This window comes from Acomys russatus, chromosome 7 (genome assembly GCF_903995435.1).
Source record: "Acomys russatus chromosome 7, mAcoRus1.1, whole genome shotgun sequence".
Lineage (NCBI taxonomy): Eukaryota > Metazoa > Chordata > Mammalia > Rodentia > Muridae > Acomys > Acomys russatus.
The window spans coordinates 48662846-48683437 of NC_067143.1; the positions used below are offsets into that span (position 1 = coordinate 48662846).

The following is a 20592-nucleotide window of genomic DNA, read 5'->3' on the forward strand; positions in this document are numbered from 1 at the left end:
GAAAAAAACATGTAAGTGACCCTTGCAGGCTTTGTCCTGGCTTTGCTTCCCCCATCCCCCACTGTTAGAATCCCTTCCACATGACAGTTGATGGGTATATGGTTACCCATTTCTTCTAGAACTCCCTGAGAACTCTTTGATGGCTGGGAGAGCCTAGTCCTGATGAGATGTCTTGGATTTGCCAAAGACACAGAGAATGTTGCTAAGAGACCAAAGCCAAGAGCTGAGGCTCCAACTCCTGACCTGAACTTCTACTCCATTTACCCATGTGGCTCCTGCCATAGCCTCAAAGCACAGGAGATTGTCCTTAATAAGAACGTGGCCACAAAAGTCTCTATAGCAGGTGTCGGGGTGGCTGTACAGGGTGAGCAGAAGGTATTCTAACTCATCTCCTAGGGTGATTCACCTCCTGAGTGTGATGCCTCCCCTCAACTAGGCTCAGGTTGTGCAAAGCTCCTGGCTGATTCAGCCTCCTGCATCCTTAGTGCTGACATAGAGGAGGCCTCAGCTCTTTCCTGGCTGCAGATAGAATGGATGGCGGAATGGAAACACAGAGAAAGGGCTCCATTCCATTGAACTGGGCTTCGGCATGGGTTGCCCTCACTTGTGCATCATCAAATAACATAAACATAACACACAGCGATCCCTAGCTTGGTTTTTGTGACAGACAGACAGACATGGACACACACACACACACACACACATACACAAAGAAACAATTAGAAAAAAGAAAGATGTATGTGGGCTCAAAGTTTCATGGGTTTTAGCCCATGATTCCTCTGGTCCACTATGGTAAGGCAGAGCATCATTGCAGAGAGAGCACGATGGCACATAACTGCTCACCACCTGGCAGACTGATAGACAGGAAGGGACCAGCAGCAGGCAAGGTACTCACTTTTTGAAGGTATTCCCTCAATGACTTGTTTCCTCAAACAGGCCCCCCCTTCTAATGGTCCATTCAGTATAAACTCATCAGTAGATCAAACCATTGATATGATTAATACCCTTGTGATCCCATCACCTCTTAGCAGCACTACCAAATGGGAGTCTTTCTGGGAACATGCAAAGCATAACAGTGAACATTCCATGAGTCTGTGAGTTTCCACTGGTACAGCCCCAGGGATTGCTATGTGTGGCTTTCAAGAAGTACTTATTAAATGAATGAATGAATGAATGAATGAATGAATGAACGAATGAACGAACACCCAGTAAGTAAATGAATACTTTAACAATATGAACGAGATGCTTAAGGGGGTGCGTTCTCCCACCTCTTCCCAAGGATATGGTATTTGAAGTATACTTTCCAAACAGACACTGGAAAGGTTATCACATGTCAGAAGAAAAGTCCACACAAAAGCCAGAGAGGTCAGGACAGCAAGTTCCTGTGCATAGTCAGTAACTGTGAGCACAGCCATGGGGACCTTCGACAGAGGTCAGCGAGGACATCCCTCAGCCTGCCTTTAATGCAAGCTGGTTTCAGAGGCTTCATCATAGAATGACAACTGTTCAGAAAGCAGTGGTGGCGGCCGCAGCCGGCATTAGCACCGATGGGCACTCCCACACCTGGGATGGCTCAGCTGGACCTCAGGAAATCACTTCTGACACAGGGAGTTATCTGTTGCGCTTTGGACAAGCCCTTCTTTAGGAAATACACAAGCTCAGGCCTGGCTGGGTGGCTGAGTGGAAAACTGACAGCGAGATGTTCCCCAGCGAGTACGGGCAGCCTTCAAGCTGCAGGCTCTATGGGGGTGTTGAGGAGCACTGAGAAGAGGGCCCTGCTTGACCGCCTGAGACATGACGACACCGAGACCCTCTGAGAGGAAGTCAAGGTTTATAGCTGCATATCACCCTTTTGCCATTACAGAAGCTGGCCAGCAGGAAGAAGAAGCCCAAGGTACGAGACTTCTGACCATGGCTTTACCCCTAATAGGATTACTCCCTGCCACTGGTTCTTACAGGAATCCAAGGTCTTAGACGAGGCATCCAAGAGTCCCTGCTAGAAGTACCAAGAAAGCAAAGGATTCATTCACCACCACAAGTTCCTCGTGCCTGGCATGAAATACTAACCAGGAAATGCAGAACCCCAGAGCTGCACTTAGCATAGGCTGTGACTCGAAAATAATTATGAAAAGCTGAAGTAGTGGGAGTAGACTTTTAGGAATGCTGTGTTAGTTTCCTTGTTACTATGATGATACACCTAACAGAATCAATTTAAGGAAAGGGGCTGGAGGGAGTTTTGTTTTGTTTTGTTTTTCCAAGACAAGTTTTCTCTGTAGAGCCTTGGCTGTCCTACACTCACTCAGTTTGTAGACCGGGCTGGCATCAAACTCACAGCGATCCACCTGCCTCTGCCTTCTGGGTGCTGGGATTAAAGGTGCGTGCCACCACGCCCAGCTTTGGGTTTTATTTTTGACTCATGGTCTCAGAGACTAGAGTCCATGGTGTGCACAGTGGTGTGACTGTAAGATGGCTGGACACACTGTCTTCACAGTCAGAAATCAGAAAGATGAGCGCTAGTCTGCAGCTGGCTCTCTCCTATCTCTGCTTGTGTTCAGTCTTGGACCCCAGCACATGGGATGGTGCCACCCACATCAGGGTGGGTGCTTTCTCAGTGAGACCCCTCTAAAGACATCCTCAGAGGTCCACCCGGAGGTGTGCCTCCTAGGTGGTTGCAAATCCAGCCAAAATGATAGTGGAGATTAATCTTCCCAACTTTCCAAAGAAAGGTGGGAAATCATACAAAAGCCAAGCTCAGCTCACTTGTAACCATTATTATAACTCAGTCCTTCATTATTTCACCTAGCAAAGTGTTCTAAGGCAAAGCATCTCCAGGCACGGTTTATCAAAGCTCAGGGAAGCTTCTTGGCCTCTGCTACTGCAGTCCTGAGCATTATATGCAGACAGCTCAACACATCTGGAGGACCCCAAGCTTCTCCTTATGTCAACTGACCCACGTTCATACTCTCAAGAGGCGAATGGCCACACTGTAATTAGCCAGCCAAAATAAAGCAACAGAGACAAGTAACAGAGACCTGGCCTGCCAAACAGAGCCAAGATGCTCTTAGCGAGGGCAAATGGGTATTGGTAGGCAACCAAGAAAGGCCGCCACAAGCAAAACACAATGTGATTAGCTGTCCTCCCCCACCTGCAGGGCCATTATGGGATGCAATGAGATAATGGTGTGAAAGGGTTTCCTGTATCAGGGATGAGTTGTTGCTGTCCTTATGAAATAATTACATTTCTATTATAGAACAATAGCTGATGCCTGACTGCACTCTTCGTGCTTCTTCTGCCTCTGCTCCTTTGCTTGTCATGCTTTGTCCCCCCTCACCACACCCGCACATGCACACACCTACATGCACACACACATACACACACATTCACACACAAACACACATACCCAACACCTGTACATAAACACACATCCTCACATGAGCATACACACACATATGCACACCGGGCCATACACACAAATAACATGCGGAGAACTTCACCGTAATGGCTGACGGCGCTCTCTGTAACACTGCATGCATAAAGACGTCACTGTGGGAAACAACGTGGGCTTGAGAATCAGACCATCATGGACTCCAGTCCAGTTTTGTGCAGTTCCCGTGTTTCATAGCTTTGTGCACACACCATCTTTCTAAATGTATTTCTTTGCCAAATAGGAACACAAAATTCACTTCCCTGGTTCCTGTGAGAATCAGGGATAAAGGCGCATCAAGTATAATGCCGGGTGCAGAACAGGAAACAAGTGGCCACGAATGCTTTTGGGTCCACACTTGAGTCCTGTACAAGCCTGTGAGGCAGGTACTGACACTGCCCCAGTTCTGTGGCTGAAGCTCTGGGAAACAGATTTAAACCAACCAGGTAACCTCAGGCTTCGTGCTCTGGCTGCAAGGCGAGGCTGCTCCAGACCGCGTTTCCTACTTGTGTACACCCCCATACAGTTTGTCTATAAAAGCCCTTCTATTTGTAAGCTTCAGAGAGGAGTGACTGGCTGCTCCGGCACCAGGTCCTCAGTCGTTTGGAGTCACCTCTGGTCTTTTCTCTGCCGGGCTGGCCACACGCCCTTGCCCGGGCTGATTGAGCACTGTAAACAGGAGCCTCCTCATCTCCTGAAGTGAGAATAGTATAAATAACTGCCTCGTCAGATTGTTGTGGGGCTTAAAAACTGGATATGTGTCTTCCACACAGTGTGATAGAGCATCTGCTAAGGAGAAAGTATGAGATCGATAGTAGCCACTGTGATCATTGTTGTGATTAACGAGTCATTTTTTTTCCCCTCCGCTGCATAAAATTCCTCCTGAGAGCAAAGGATTCGGTTATTCAGGCAGAACGCCTGAGGGCGGCTTCCTTCAGAAAATCATAGACTTTCAGAATGTAGTCACTTAACCTTCCTGAACCTCCTTCTTCTCATCTGCTAAATGGGGGTAATAAAGAAGAACTCGAAGAGACAGGCTCGGGGCTCGCGGAATAGTGGGAATCAATCTTGCCAGCTTTATTACTGGGGCATTGGGAGAGCTCAGACGGTAGCCTTGTCACGTGTTCATTTGCAGCTTCAGGGACCTTTGGTGACTCGATTCTCATGCTGCCGTTGGGTCTACAGGCAAAGAAGGAAAGGCAGGCAAGATTGTACAGAAAGCTTTCCTAGATCCCAGCTCTCTCTCCACTCATCTGTGGGCCCCTTCCTACCTCTTCTCCAGACACACTCACCTCTTCCCATTTCTCCTTAACAGTAGTGTGCTCTTTCCTACCTTTGGGACTCAGCATATACACCTCTTTCTGCCTGGGACATTGACAAAGCCACCTTGTACACATGCAGCATACACATGCTCACTCAGAACAAATCTGTGTCCCCCTGCATCCTTAGCCTGACCCCTCAGAGCTCACCACTAGGCTTCTGCAAAAAACATCAGACTCCATAGACACTGAGTCCTCCATGAGTTAAGGGCCAGCTCTGGGCTGTGCAGCCTCAAAGCATTATAGGAAATTGACCTATTCTGCATGAGCTTGACTTCGCAAAGACAGGTAAGATCCCAAGCTAAGTTCACAGGTCCACTAGAGTGTTGGTTAAAGCAGTTGTGGAACTCTGAGGAACAGTCTGGGCATGACTCGTGTGTAGAAGAATTCTTCAGAAAGAGACTTAAGCATCTCCTGTAGCTGGTACTTGCATTCTCTGGCTTGCCCAAGGACTTAAGGCAGTTCACACAGAACCGTTCTATATGCACAGCCCTGCCTCTCCAGTCACCAGATTCTTTGCTTTTAGCACAAAGGATCATCCTAAATGCACTTCCTACCCTGCAGAGGCCCCTTTTCTCCCCTCATTTCCCGAGCCACATAAAAGCCAAGGCCTATGTAGTCCTTGCAAGTGGTCAAGGAACACCGTTCTTTAGGATCTGCCCAAGAGGCAGCAAGAAGATGATGTGTAACAGCATCTCCCTGTGCCCTGCCCTCCAGAAAGCAAGACACAGCTTTGCTAGTCAGGCTATGGCTCTGATACCCAGGAAGTAAGATGTGACCAGAATGTCTGCAGTGGTCTGCCCTGTGCCCTCAGCTTCCAAAACAAACTATAAACTCGTCTATCTCCAGAGGAACCTTTCTTGGTTAAAGGAATCATAAGTATTTAAACCCTTACCGCCCCCCCAATCATGTTTACAATGTTAAGATGGGCAGAAAGCCTTGAGGATCACTTCAACTGGGTTGAATTCATGGTCCATTTCTGGTGCCATTGATCTCTTAGTGAGACCATAGAAGAAACGAGAGTGCACAGTCTTTTCTAATGTCCTGGAGCTTAGTCTCTTCAGCAGTAAGACAGGGATAACACTTATCTCACAGAGGTGTACGTGGAAAGCCTTTACATGTGAGTGGCCACAGCTGAGCAAACCCCCTATTAGCAAGGCAGGAAATTATGGAAGACACCTGTTGGGCATTGTGGGAAGATCTAGATTTGATTTATGATTTATCACTATAAATCTGTCCCTCAACCTTCCTTTCCACCAAAGAGGGTTCTATATTAAAAGCATCACCAGGGGGTTAAATTGAGGTCTCCATCACCCCACATTTTCACAAAACTAGAAAGAATGAAATCCTAGCCTCCAGTGGCTGAGCAAGTGACTATCCAAAAGTCAGGCCACTGTAACTACAGTTGGCTGAGAGGAGGTCATCCTGGAGAGGGTGGGACCCTAATTCAATAGGACCAGTTGTCTTGTAGCCAGATGCCATGTGAAGACAGAGACACATAGGAAGAGCATCATCCTCTGACAGACAGCAAAGTGAGATGCTCTAGCCATGTTGCTGTGAATCAAGGAACACCAAATGCTTAGCCTAATGCCGGGCGGGAGCCCCTACATGCTTTGGAGGCTGGCTGTGGAGGTTACTGTTGACAGTCACCTCGAGAGGATCTGGGACCATCCTGGAGACAAATCTCTGGGTGTGTCCGTGACAAAATCTGTAAATTGAGTTATTGTAGTTAGAAGACGCACCCTAAAGGTGAGCAGCATGGGTCCTTGCACTGGGCTGATCAAAAGGATAAACTAAGCTGAGTACCCACACCCGCATCCCTGCTTCCTTCCTGGGTACCGTGTGACCAGCCACCTCATGTCCCTGCCGCCATCACGTTCCTGTCATGACTGACTCTTCAAACTGTGAATCAGTAACTGTGTACGGTGGCGCACGCCTTTAATCCCAGCTCTCAGGGAGGCAGGGCCAGATCGCCCTAAGTTCAAAGCCAGCCAGATCTACAAAGTGAGCCCAGGACAGCCAAGGCTACACAGAGGAACCCTGTCTTGAGAAAACAAAAAGCAAACAAACAAACCCTATGAATCAAAGTAAACCCTCCCTTTCTTAAGTTGCCTTCGTCAGATGTTCTGTCACAGCAGTGAGGAAGGATGCTCTGGTCCTGCCAACACCTTGATTTTCAGATTTGAATAGTATTTGCTGAGGAGGGACTAATGGCTCTCGTTAAGGCTGTCTGGCGAAGCAAACCTGAAGTGCCCAGGAGAGTTACCCAGTGCACTGGAAGCGAATGGTAAATGTCCTTCTCACACAAAAGCTCCTTTCTATACACGGTGCAGTTTAGAGTAAAAAGCAAGTCTGGATTTTTGTTGTTGTTGTTGTTTGTTTTTTTTTTTAATCTCATTTCTTCTTACCACCTGCTCAGGGATCCTTTCTGAGAACGTCCCTCTGAGGACAGCGCTAGCCTGGATGAGACAGAGTCACTGGGAGACAAGAGGAGGCAGTCATTTCGCTGCCTTGTCCACTCTGGCCCTAAATGTTTCTCTTCATTTTCCAAAATGATCTGGAGCGACAGGAGTGGAATTTATGGAGCTCTTGGCTCTTATCATGTTTGTTCTGTTCCTTCCCTTCACATTGCAAGAATCGCTACGGGCGTCTAGTGGGAGCGAGAGGCTGTGGCCTGGTGAGCGCACCCAGGGCAAGCTGTTTCAAATTAGTCCATTTAGCAGGAAAAAGCCACTCAAAGACATGCCTCTCACTGAATGCTAGCCTTCACCAAGCATGGCACTCTGCTACTTTTTTTTTAAAACCTTTGATTGAAATATCATAGTGATTTAGAAAACAGTGCGGCTGATTAAGTCTATAGCAGTGTCTTTATTTTTATATGCTCTCTGTTTCCTGGTTGGTTTTCACCCCAATTCGCTGGCTACGTTCATCCCTAGCTTCCTTTCTAAGAACCCCAAGAGCACAGAGCATGATTCTGCAGCGAACTTCTGACAGCGCATCTGTCCAGTTCACAAGTGTAAGAAAGCGGCGTGATTTTGCATATTTTTTTATCTCTTCTGTTGCCTAATAAAAGATGGATGAAAGGGGCCAGGGAGATGCTCGGTCAATAAAGTCCTTGACTTGTAAGCATGGGGACCTAAGTTTGAGCTTCCAGGGCACACATTTAAGAGCCCACTGCTGCACATAGCAGGGCATGCTTATAATCCCAGCATTGAAGAGGTGGAGACAGGCAGGTCCTTGGAGCTTGCTGGCCAACCTAGCCGAAGAGTGTGGACTTAGGGTGCATCAGAGTATGGTCCACAGCCCAGCCTGACACCCATCAGCTGAGTAACCTTGAGCACCCTGCTTGAGGAGCCCATTCTACATCTGTCAGCTGAAGAGAGCCTGACATTTTTCAGTGGGGTATGTGGATTGAAGGTAATGATTCATATAAAACGGTTTCCACAGAGCTGGTCACATAGTAGGTGCTCAATTACTGTCTGTAAGCACCCTATCCCCCAGCAACTGGCTCTTTGCCGGTGGTCCGCATCTCTTGCCACTTCCCTCAGTATCTGAGATCTCCCTGCATCTGAGTAGCCTCTAGCAAGCAGGCCTGGCAGTCAGGTCATGCTCTTCCCCCGGTTATGAGGACTCGAATGCTGCAGCTGTGTAAATTGAGTGGGAGAAGGCAAATATCTGGAGCTACAGCCCCAGGAAGTAAGAAATTATTCTGAGCAGCTGTTTGGGAAGCACTTTCTTAATCACATCACAGTGCAGGAGTTAGGCTGTCCAAGCCTCCCTGACAGTGGAGTGCCATCAATTTCAGTGGCTCTTTGGTCCCATTTGCCAGCAAATTTTGACAAAGAGAGATAAGGCAGATGGCCTCGCATCTTCCTTTTCTCTCACATTCCACGGAAAGTGGCCTTCTGCCTTAGCTCAGTTCTAGCCTCCAGAGACCTAGATAAGGCTTCATATACCCCTCTAGCAAAGGCCGCAAAAGCCTGCAAGAAGCCTGAGGCTATGGCTGGGGCTTGGGCCTTAGAGCCACTGCCATCACTGGGCTGTCAGTGCCTCCCTCACCATTTTTCCCTTCCTCTGTACTCCTGCCTCTCCTGGTCCTGTGATGCATTTCTGTCTCTTGCATTCTCGAGGTCTGGGTCACTCCAGGGTGAGGGCTGCTTTTTGCTTTGTCTACAATCCCAGTTAAGACCCTCCACAGAACTGCCTTGGGGTGTGGATGTGGTTGGCTATGAAACATAAGGGAGAGTAAGAGAGGGAGGGAGAGGGGGAGGGGAAAGGGAGAGAAAGGAAGAGGGGAAGGAGGAGAGGAGGGTCTGAAAAGGGAGAGAGAGAGGGAGAAACATCAACAAACTTGTTTGAGGAAGACGTCAGGGTTGCAACTGAGTTTTATGGAGAATAAAAATAAATTTAAAGAGAAAAGCAAGTAAGTCCACTTAAAAATAAGGTACAAAGGAGCCAAGAAGAAACCAATGAGAAATTTCTCCAAAGAAGACGCTCAAGTGGCCAGTAAGCACATTGAAAGCCCGTCAGTTTCACTGTAGGGGAGATGCAAATCAGCCCCACCTAATAGCTGCAGTCAGAAAGGTGGGTAATAACAAGTGTTGGCAACGATCCAGAACAGTAGGCTGTTAGTGGGAACGTAGCATGATGCAGCCACCTCGGAAAGTTACCTGACACTTCCTTAAAAGGTGAAACATGGAGTTGCCATATGTTCTAATTTCCTTCCTGTTGCTGCGATAAATTACTGCGACAAAAACAACTTTTGGAGGAAAGGGCTTATTTTAACCGATGGGTTCAGTCTATGGAGGGAAGCCATGCCTGTTTGTTATCCCAAAGCATTGCCTCTAAGCAGGGAACTCAAGAGCCAGTGAAGTCCAGCAGAAACCATGGAGAAATGATGCTCGAGGCCTACGTTCAAGTTCATGCTATGCTAGCTTTCTTACATAGGCCAGGCCCACCTGCCCAAGGGATGACACCACCCACAGTGGGCTGGTCCCTTCTATACTAATTAACAATCAATACAGCCTCCCCCCAACATGCCTACAGGTTTATCTGATCTGAGAGATTTCTCAGGTGACACTCTCAAGAGATTCTGCTGCCGAGGCTGTGCCAATTTGACAAAGCCAACTAGAACAGTACCCAATCTAGCTTATCCAAAGGAAGTGAAAACATAGTCCTTGTGCAAAACCTCATGTGAAGGATGTTAGCAGCCAACTATAGTAGCCAAGAAGGGAAACAAGTAAGGTTTATATGTGAATGATCAAATGTCACTTACCCAGCCAATGCAGTGCTATCTGGCAACACACGGAAATGTGAGTACATTTTAAAGACATGTTCGGTGAAAGAAGCCAGTCACTAAGGAGCCCAGAATATATGATTTAACATCATTGAAAAACTCAGACTACACAAAACCATGAGGACGGAGAACAGATCTGTGATCGCCCCAAGCAACAGACTCTGGAGGAATCCGGAGATGGCTATGGCACTTCCTTGTGGGTAATGCAAACATTCTAAGATGGATTCTAGTAATGGTCCCACCGCTCTGTGACTATGTTCAATGCCACTGAGTGGTGTGCTTGAAATGGGTGGCTTGTATGGCATGTGAATTATTTGCTGAATAAAACATAGATCATGTAAAATAAATGAATGCCTTCATCAGAGATTGCTGTGCCACACAGGGTACTAACTGACAGATTGTCCATCCCTACGTGGAGATCGGTGGACCCCAGGGCTATCTTCTCAGTGTGGAGGAGGAAACGACTCCTTGGGCAAGCTCATGGGGGGGGGCGGGGGGGAGAGAAAGAAAGAAAAGAAAAACCTCTCTGGGAAACGTGAGGAGGAGAGGAGATCAAATGCCTTAAGCCTGAGTAATTTACTGTGACCTGTCTCCAAAGACCATTTTCCCAGCGTAAGTCACAGAGACAGATGACCAGGGCTTGCTTCTGAAAACAAATGCTGTGGGGGCAGAGGCCTGAGACCCACAGATTTCCTAGGTTGCACTGCTCAGCCTGAGCTTGGGACTTGCAGGGTGTTGTTCTTACCTGGTTCCTCCCAGCAGGGCTTCAGGGCGAGAACTATCTCCTGAGTTGGATTTCTGTCCCTTTAAAATAACTTTTGTTGTTTATTGTTTGTTTGTTTTCAAATCTCATCATTGAATTTGTTCTTTGAAAAGAATGGGCAATGAAGAAACCAAGCACGGTGGCTCATGCCTGTCATCCCAAGCAAGGCTAAAGCAGGAAAAATGACAGGAGTTTGAGTTTGAAGCCAGTGTGTGTCGCATAGTGAGTCCCAGGCAAGTGTGGGCTATGGAGCGAGACCTGTCTCACAGAAACCACACAAAAAGAGGAGAAGAGAAGAGGGAGAGAGGGAATAGGGGGTTAGGAAAGAGGAAGGAAGGAAGGAAGGAAGGAAGGAAGGAAAGAAGGAAGGAAGGAAGGAAGGAAATATAAAATTAAACTTCATAATTCTATTGTCTGAACGTAACTGATATAAACATTTTTGCTCTCTCTCTCTCTCTCTCTCTCTCTCTCTCTCTCTCTCTCTCTGTGTGTGTGTGTGTGTGTGTGTGTGTGTGTGTGTGTGTGTGTGTGTGTGTGTGTGTTTAAGAGTTAAAAGAGCCTTCATGCAGTTTCCATCCTGTTTTTCTGATTGCTGCTTACAGGCTCTCTCTGTCTATCCTGGCATTGAATTTCTGTGCCTTACTTTATAAAGCTATACACTTGCTTTTAAAATTAAAGATGCTTAACCTTTTTTAGAAACTTATTTAAAGTTTTACTGTTATATGCTAAGAACATCCTTGAGTATCTTTCTCTTTTTTTAATTTTTTTCTTTTTTTCATTTTGAAACAACACAAGTTCTTTTTCTTTTTAAAAAAGATTTATTTATTTATTATTTTACATAGAGCTCTGCCTCCATGTACTTCTGCACACTAGAAGAGCACATCAGATCACATTATAGATGGTTGTGAGCCACCATGTGGTTGCTGGGAATTGAACTCAGGACCTTTGGAAGAGCAAGTGGCGCTCCTAACCTCTGAACCATCTTTCCAGCCCCCCTTAAGTATCTTGCAAAAGTCATTTTTATGTAAGCTTCTAGAAGTAGGATTGCTTAGTTAAAAATTAGTTTATACCTAGCTATATTACTAGTTTCAGTTTATATTTTCATGCTTATTATTCCATTTTCCCCTGAAGTTTTAAAACAGCAGCTTAAAAGTATGAAAAGAACTATATATGCTCATTGCACAATTTGTTATGTCTTTATTTGTTATTTATTTGGCAGTGCACATCTGCCAGTGCTTGCATGTGGAGATCAAATGACAGTTCCCAGGAGGTCTTTCCCCCTTCCATCATGCGAGCTCTGGTGGTTAAATGCAGGTTGTCAGGCTGGACAGCAAGGACCTCTACACACTGAGCTTTCTCCCCAGAACATCACTGTACAGTAGATTAAAGACGTAAAACCATATTCTAATTTAAAATTGTTCACACAGTGAAGACATTGTAAAGAGATTTTTTTTTTTCACTTTTAGTTAACCTTTGTTTCTAATACATTTATCCAAACTCGTGCCTTCTATAAGGGTCTTAGGAGCCTTGCCTGTGCTGGAAGAATCTCATTTCCTATTGTGACTGAGATCATTTCTGTCCTGCACCTTTTTCCTTGCCTCCTTTAATCTTCTGAACAACACCAGGAAGTGTGGACTGCTCTTGCTTCTATCTTTTGGAATCTTGGACCAGGAAAGAAGCTTAGGGGTTTTTAGTTCAAGTGAAATGTGAGGGGAATGCCAGGATATGAGATGCTCTGTTGACACTGCACAGAGCAGTTGCCTCCTGCTCCATGGGCACAGCCTCTGATGCAGAACTCAGTCTATATATACTCCATTGCCTTACAACAGCATGACCACATAATACCTTATCCAAATAAGGCCCTTAATGATAATAGAGTGACACTATTGATCAGTGCAGAACAGCAAGTTCAAATTGGGGCCGCCTACCTCCAACCCCTGCCACAAGCCAGACCGGATGGTCACTAGATTCGCATATATTCAGTCATTTGAAAAGGAATGAGGTAGAATCAGTGCGGAAAAACCAAGGGAACAAGTTTTGCAACTTGTTGCTGATGTGAGACTCTGGGCTGGACCCCAGCTCAGAGGAGATGGGCAGTACATGGTCCCTGCTTGGAGAGAAGCCCGCTCAAGCAGGAGACATGGACACAGTTCACTAGCATGGGATGCAGGACCTGGTGCTGCTGCAGTAGAGCTCCCTGTCATCCTAGCCCCAGCCTCTTAGGTCTTGTCAGTGCTCCTTCCTACTAGTTCTGTGGGCAGCTGGATGACTGACGTCTGTTCATAGGAAGAGAGGGAGGTACTCAGCCTAGGCAGAGGGATTCAAGTGGTGCCAGAAGAGAAGAGGGAGAAGAGGCAACACAGTCTCTGTCGTGTTCTGTATGTGTATTTCAGGTGTCATTTTTTGAGTGAAGTCTTCTATGTTTTAGGGCTTCTAGGTCAAAGGTTACTAGGAAACTCTTCTCATGACCCAGGGAGTTTGCCAGGATTGCCGCCCCCCCCCCCACAGGCCGCAACCAAAACTGTCCAGATAGGGGCTCACACTTTTCAACATTGTGCACATGCCAAAAAATTTCTCTACCATTGCCTAGATGGGGTTAAACGCTGATCAATACAATTTCCTTTGGGCAGTCAAATGGATTTCTCAGGAATGCTAAACGAAGTGTTGAGGGAGGGGTCATCTTGTTAATGGTCCTTCTTTGAGGGAAATAAACTTGTCCATCAGCTAATGCCACACAGTTTTAGTCTACCTCAGAGTAATTCTTAGAATCCAGAATGCTAAAAGGTTTCCTTCAAGAACTGGCGCACTATAGTTATAGGTAGGTCAGGGTTCTTTTTCTTTTGTTCTTTTTGTTGTTGATGATGATGATGTTTGTTTTTGCTTTGTTATTGCTTGTGGTGGTTGAGACAGGGTGGCCTTGCACTCAGCAATACTACCTCAGCCACCCAAGTGCTATGACATCACAAGGGCACATACATTGGATTTAAAATGCTAAAAAACAAAACAAAACAAAACTACCATCAATTCAAACACATGGTTTAGATGTCAGGATTCTCTGAGCTGAGATCTCTTCACATATCACAGCTATCTCTCAAACACTTTCCTTTTCTTTTGTTACGTTACTAGATAATACAAATTTGTAACAGTCTCATTGGCAGGCACTTGCAGAACTGCCACTGTCCCTTTCCAAAACCTGCTTCTCCCATTCTCCACTTGGAGAGACAGCAGAGAGGGCAATATTGGTTGAGCTTTTACTCAATCTGTTGAGAGCCAACAGATTGCTAGGCATTCAGTGAGCCACCAGCCATTAACTCCCAGCAGCACTGTATTCACTATGGCTGCTCTGGTTTTCAAACGAGAAGACAGAGACTATGGGACATGACACACAATGTCACCTGGCTGGTAAAATTTGGCTTTGATCCTGGATTTGACCGATGGGAAGGCCATGGTCTTTCTGCTTTCTTTTTGTCCCTTTCCCTGAGCCTGTGCTTTCCCCAGAGCCTCCTGGGGAATCCAAATTAGGGTTCATCAATTTTACTCTCAAGATTCAGTGATAAGAACCTTGAAGCTATGGGTTCTCTAATGGGTCCTATGGTCACAGACAAGTGACTTTACTGCTCTAACCCTATATTGCTTAAGCTTTAACGTGGGAATGACTCTGTCTCTAAGGCATCTACACGTTGCTGGTCTCCAGCAAGAGCTCTGCCATGTCTGCCTCATCTTCTACCCCAACCTCGCAGGTGTCTGCTCTCCCTCCCTCTTGGCCTAACCCTTACCTATTCCAATCCAAATCTGGATTCACTGGGACCCTGTCCCCAAAACTGTACGTGTCATATATGTATACATCCAATGAAAGTAGAAGTGATATTGTCTAGGGGGTAAATGAGAGTAGGGCGGAACTGGGGAAATATGCTCAAAATACAATATATATCTGTATAAGAATTAACAAAAATTTAAAATAAAAAAATTGAGCAATCTGATGTTTAATTAATACAGTAAGTTCTTCATACACACACAAATACTGACTGGCATAGAAACAAATGTTTAACTAATATTAAAAGTTCAAATGTTTCTTCTCTGTCTGCCTGAGTTTTTCAATTTAAAATAGTCATTCTCCCCTTCCCCTCCCCCTCCCCCCACCCAAGACATGACTCTTTCCACCCTTCTATGGCCCCTTTGGTTGTTGGCATGGGCCGTGGGAAAGTTCATTCCAGACGTACCATTTCATCTGTCCATAAACACAGTAGCAGCATCTATACTTCTGGGTTCCCCTGGGCATGCCTGAACCCCAGGAATCAGATATCCTTATTGGCTACGTAAACATGCATCCGGCCCCACTCTAAAGACAATCCCAGGGATATCTTGGCATATGACATCCTACTGAACTGTGAACGTGGAAGAAAATCTAGGTGACTGAGCAGATACTGTAAGCTTACAGACCACACCCTAGGCTTGTCACCTTCCTGCTCGGACGGCATCCATGACGTTCCACTTAAGGTCTGATTTTCTTTTTCTAGCATTGAACCCCTAAAGCTACTCGAGATCAAGATAATGTCCTTCCTCCCATTCACTTTAGCAAATATTGATGAGTGCTTTCTTTAGAGGAGACACTAAGCCAGGCAGTAGGTTAGCAGAGAGACCATGCAGGCCAGTGCAGGGCACAAACAACAAAACACTCCAGAGAGAAGAGCGCTGCGACACAGAGGATCCAGGGTGTTCAGGGGAACACCTCGGTGGGGTGAAGTCTAGGATGGCAGCAGCATCAGGGAGGCCTTCCTGCAAGAGGTCTCAGGAGGTTAGGCCCAGAGGATAGGATAGAACCACAAAGACAAAGTGGGTGGTTAGCAAGAGGACAAAGGCTCCATGGAGAATGAACAGCAGGTGCAAGGCTTGGAGGTGACACCTCCGCGGCACTCCAGGGATGCCATCCAGATGGATGCGGAGCAAGGACCTGGGCATGCTCACACACTTAGAGACATGTGACTAATCCTGGGGAGCAAGAGCATCCTGCACGCCTCTGCAGGTCTCTGAAGACAACAAGACGTGAGCCTAGGTAGATAGATTGCTGAGAGCAGTGGAAGGAGGCTTTAAATATGGGTACCCTGCCCTCTACCAAGCGTGCTCACCCCGTGTTCTGTCCACTGTAACCTTCTATGGCTCCTTGGAATTTTTCTCACTTCCTAAGTGAAATGAACCCCAGCCTTTCATCCCTTACATAGGACTGGCGTTCTGACTGGCTTGTCCCACCTGCGCCTCGCTTAAGGCCCCATGTGCACACTCCTCTTCCCTACCTTCCCACAGGCTGTTCAGTGTTGGGTCTCCCCATTATGCCCCGCATCTTCCGGGCTGGCAGTAGGGCGAAGCACTGTTTACTGTACATTTTCAGACATCTGCTGCTCTAGTAAAAATAAATAAATAAGCCCAAGGTTAATAGCCATGCCTTTCCATCCACACATTCCAGCTGTTATGATATGTGCATCATAAAACACAGGCTACAGAGAAACATGAAATCTGTGAATTGACAAAGCAAATATTTCCTATGATTTTTTTCTTGACTATTGGGAAATTATTCTGTGACACCTCTACCCTAGAGAGAACTGGAGGTTAATGGCTGCCAATGAATGAGAAGAAGGGAGCAAGCATGATTCTAGCAATGTCTATACCTCACAGGCACTTCCCAAACCTACTGAGGTCTGACCCTTCATTAGGGAACTCAGTGAGTGATAAGTGTTCAGAGAGACCCCAGAACCCAAGGAATGGCCAAGATGGGAGAGCAGAGGCAGGCGAGAAGCCATGAGGGATGCACAGCATTGCGCTTGAACACGAGCCCTAAAGATTGAGGTAGAATACTTTACTTAGATCTGTAACTGTGTCGCTGGTGAACCTTGACACGTCTACTGGAGGAGCTGTCCCTAAGCACTCTGAAATGACATAGTCTGCTTCTTGGTTTTGGTGAAATTCTAACATCTCAACATGTTATGGCCCAGTTCATCAGAGGTTCTGGTTGGAGATTGAAGAAACAAAAGATGAGGAAATGGCTACATATGTACTTAATAAATGCAGCCTGATAGAGAAACGTTGTTCAAAAGCTGAGACTGTAGAGGGGCCAACAGGGGTCCTGATGTGATGGCTTTGTTCAATTTTCTAAACCATTGGATGAGCGCTGACCCTAGGCTCCTATGTGCTCTTGTACACTGGGGACTCACACAGATCATCTATAGTGCTCACAGCAGCCGCATAAAAATCAGAGTGTACAGGGAGTAGACAGCTTCCAAATGGGCAAATGGAAGTCATTTCCCCCCACCAAAACTGTATAACTAATAAAATAGTAGGCAGTGATGTAAACCTCAATTCTCTTAAACTTGTGAAGCACGCTCAAAGTGTGAACCATGCCCACAGGATGTATTGTACATTTCAGTGTTGGAGACACTAGCAGATGTTTGAAATATAACAGAGAAAACACTGGCATCAGATGGGGGGTGGGGAGAGGCAAGGCCGGTTCAGAGAAAGGTGTGCTCAGCCCTACGGTGGTGGCTGCTATGTGTGCCAAAGAAGGCTCGCGTGGTGAATCCGCAATACTGGTTGGACAGTTGAACCATAGTCCAAAGGTTTTGGATAAAAGAAACCAAGACCCAGAATGAAACACCACCCAAAGAATGTACCTTGGTCATTGATTCCCCACTACTTCCACTGTCCTTGATGAAGCTCCGAAATGAACCAGCCAAAGGTCACCACGGGAAGCGATTCTAGGAAGCGTTGTTATGCAGCTAAGCTCAGGGGTTGACAAATTAACGTGGTGGAATCTGTAAAACACTGCTGGATTTGGTGGCTGTGAACTGAGGGGGGCCTTCTGTTATGTGTCCCCCCAGAAATCAGAAGTTCTGTGCCTCTTAGGATCCTCCTAATGTTACGATGACCTATCTGAGCTGGGTTGGGCTGGGCTTCCTGAGGTTAAGTCCCTTTGCAGAGATGGCCACGTATGATTGTGTTGTATATATTCTGCCAAAGTGTGAGGAAAATAGCCACCCTTGCTGGCGGGTGATGCTTGTGTTGCACTGTATATTTGTATGTGTTTGTTCTTATGTGCCCCTTTGTACCTGATGTACTGCATGTGTGGAAAGGTCTTCCACAGACAAGACTATAAATGCCCCCCAAGCTGTCCCCTCCTCCTTCTGAAGAGTTGGGAATTTGCTCATGGAACCGTGGGAAGCTGTAACTTTAGAACTATACACTAGCTCCACAATATCATAGAAATTCAGCCAGAGGCTCTGCCTCTTGGACCTCACAGAATGCCAGCGTCCTAATGTGGCAGGGTGTTATTGTCATAACTATCAGAACATAAGCATCCTGGTATGTCACATTATAACATGTGGCAAATATCTCTTCCGTGTTTTGCTTGAGCCTGGCATTACCTTGTGATCTGAGGATAGAGGAGTGAGTAAGACTTCTAAAACTCTTGATTTCAAGACGTTTGCAAAGAATGTCAGAGTTTAAGAGCCATAAAATGTTCGATCCTCAGAAAACTAAAACACTCGTGCACTGAAATTCTAAGTCACTATAGGTGGAGAACCTTAGGTCATTTTTTCCAGCTCTCACTACCTTTTTATGAGGCCCAGGACTTGTTTCAGGCAAGTTGGATTCAAATCTCACTAATAAGAACATCATCTCAGTTCAGTGACATCGCAGAATGGCTGGGTCGCAGGGGCTCAGCCTTTACTCAGCCTAGGCTGCTCATTTTACCAGAGGCCACTGCAGCTCATAGAGGGCAGCCTCTTGTTCTGTAAAAAAGCTCAGTCAGCAGTAGACACCTCCTGGTTTTCTGGCCTCTGTCAAAGAAAGGCTAAACAACTAAGACCCTCCTGCTGTTTCTGAGGTAGTCTTTGCTGGTCCCACTTCTGTGGGCCTTCCCTACTCTTCAGAAGGAGCTCTCAGCAACTTTCTCTGCACAGGGACAGTCCCTGCCCAGGCCATACGTGCAGTGGATCGTAGCGTTCAGAGCCCCCTCCTCCGTTGATGCGTGTTTTATTTCGTTTTCCCCTTCCCCGTGTGCCTCGAAATCGATTTTCATTATTTTTTTTTTTTTTGTCTGTGTTTGTCTTTGTGGCCCGCAGGTGCTCCCTTGCGTTGTTCATCTGCTTCATCAACCCCTATTGAGCAGTCCCCCTCCCCGCCCCCCTCCCCTCCGGCCAATGAGAGCCAGAGGCGGTTGCTAGGCAACGGTGTGGCCCAGCCAACCCCGGACTCAGACTCTGAAGAAGAGTTTGTCCCTAATTCATTCTTAGTTAAAAGTGGCTCCGCCAGCCTGGGGGTCGCGGCGAACGGTAAGTGCTCCTCTCTTTTGCTAACTTTTAATGGATTGTTGCTTTTCCTTCTGTGGTAGGCTATGCCTGTTTGGGCTGCTTGCAGCTTGCAGGGGCGGAGCGGCCTGGTGCATGGTGGGGCTTGTGAGCAGGCAGGGACCTGGGCGGTTCCGTGGGCTTGGGGTAGCAGGCTCCTGTCTCTGCCCCCATGGAGAGGCTTTGTTCTGTGGCAGGTGCATGAGACAGAGGTTCAGGAGACTAAACACCAGGCAGAGACAAAGATCCAAACTGGAGGGTGGAGGGACATGTTGCACCAATTGGCTTGCTGCTGTGTGCAAAAAGCGACCAAGCCAGGCACAGCCACCTGTTGCTTCGTTAGCTCCTCCTCACAAGGCTATCAAGAGAGGAGTATAACAGTACCCCTCATTAACAATAAGAAAACTTAGAGAAAAGATGCTGCCCGAAGCTGGAGGCTGTTTTTACAAAGTTCTCTACCTTGGAGTTCCAGGCTGCTGCAGAACTGACTCTTGCCCCAGGCAGAAAGGCTGGGTTTCTGCATAGTCTGCCCATGGTTCGGCTCCTTTTCTCCACTTTCCTCCGCTTTCCTCAAGGAAAGGAGGTGTGAAGGATGTGGCGAAAAGAGCCCCACCCTGATCCTGTGCTGTCACACTTGGCCCAAGATGCCCATCTGTCCAGGAGCAGCCAGTGCTCTTCTTCTCAAAGATGTTTCTTCAGAGGATTAGATCCCTTAAGGGGGAGGGGACTGTGTGAGCGAACTTGGTGTCACAATAATGGCACCAAAGTTTCACGATTCTAATGGAAGGAAAGAAATTAGGCTTTTTCTACAAACACCAGGAGAGGGTGCGTATTGGTTTGGCAAGCACTTATGAATGCCTGTATAGGCCAGAGAGATCGTCCGGGCTTAGTAGTGTACGCTGCACTTTCAGATGTTCTGACTCCCAACCACCTGTTACTCCAGCTCCAGGGAATCTAATGCTGCTAGCCTCCTCAGGCATCTGTACACACGTGCACCTACCCATACACAGAGGTACACATAATTTACAGTAAAGTAAATCTTATGAGTGCCTATATGAAACTGCATTCTAAGCCATATTCCGGAAAAAAAAGGAGCCCGAGATGGAGAGAAACATGAGGCAGGGTGGTTGGTGGACACTTCTGCACCCAATCAAAACCGTAGGCCTGGGGGCTTTGAACAAGTCTCATCGACTCCCCCAAGTTTCTTCAAATGTGAAAGCAGGCAATGTGGTGTTCAGGGCACAGTGAACAGCATCATAGGGTCTGGGGTGGGGGTTCAGTAAATGGTAGTGCTCATCTCATCAGCTGCCACTTCCCTGTAGAGGGCATACAGAGTGTCTCTGGGAAAGCTTTCCACACATCACGAAGCACTCAGCTGCCTGAGAGAAATACCAGAGGCCCCCTCTCTTCTCAGAAACAGAGGGGGACAGCTAAAGGTGATAAGGAGGGATGGA

General features: G+C 46.9%; 1 protein-coding gene across 1 annotated transcript in view; it reads left to right on the forward strand.

Annotated features, from left to right (window-relative positions):
* Tenm4 (teneurin transmembrane protein 4) overlaps window positions 1-20592 on the forward strand; it is a 393055-nt gene that overhangs the window by 108046 nt on the left and 264417 nt on the right. The window contains 1 exon segment of the mRNA XM_051148959.1: window positions 18914-19123. Within this exon segment, the coding sequence (XP_051004916.1) occupies window positions 18914-19123 (210 nt within the window).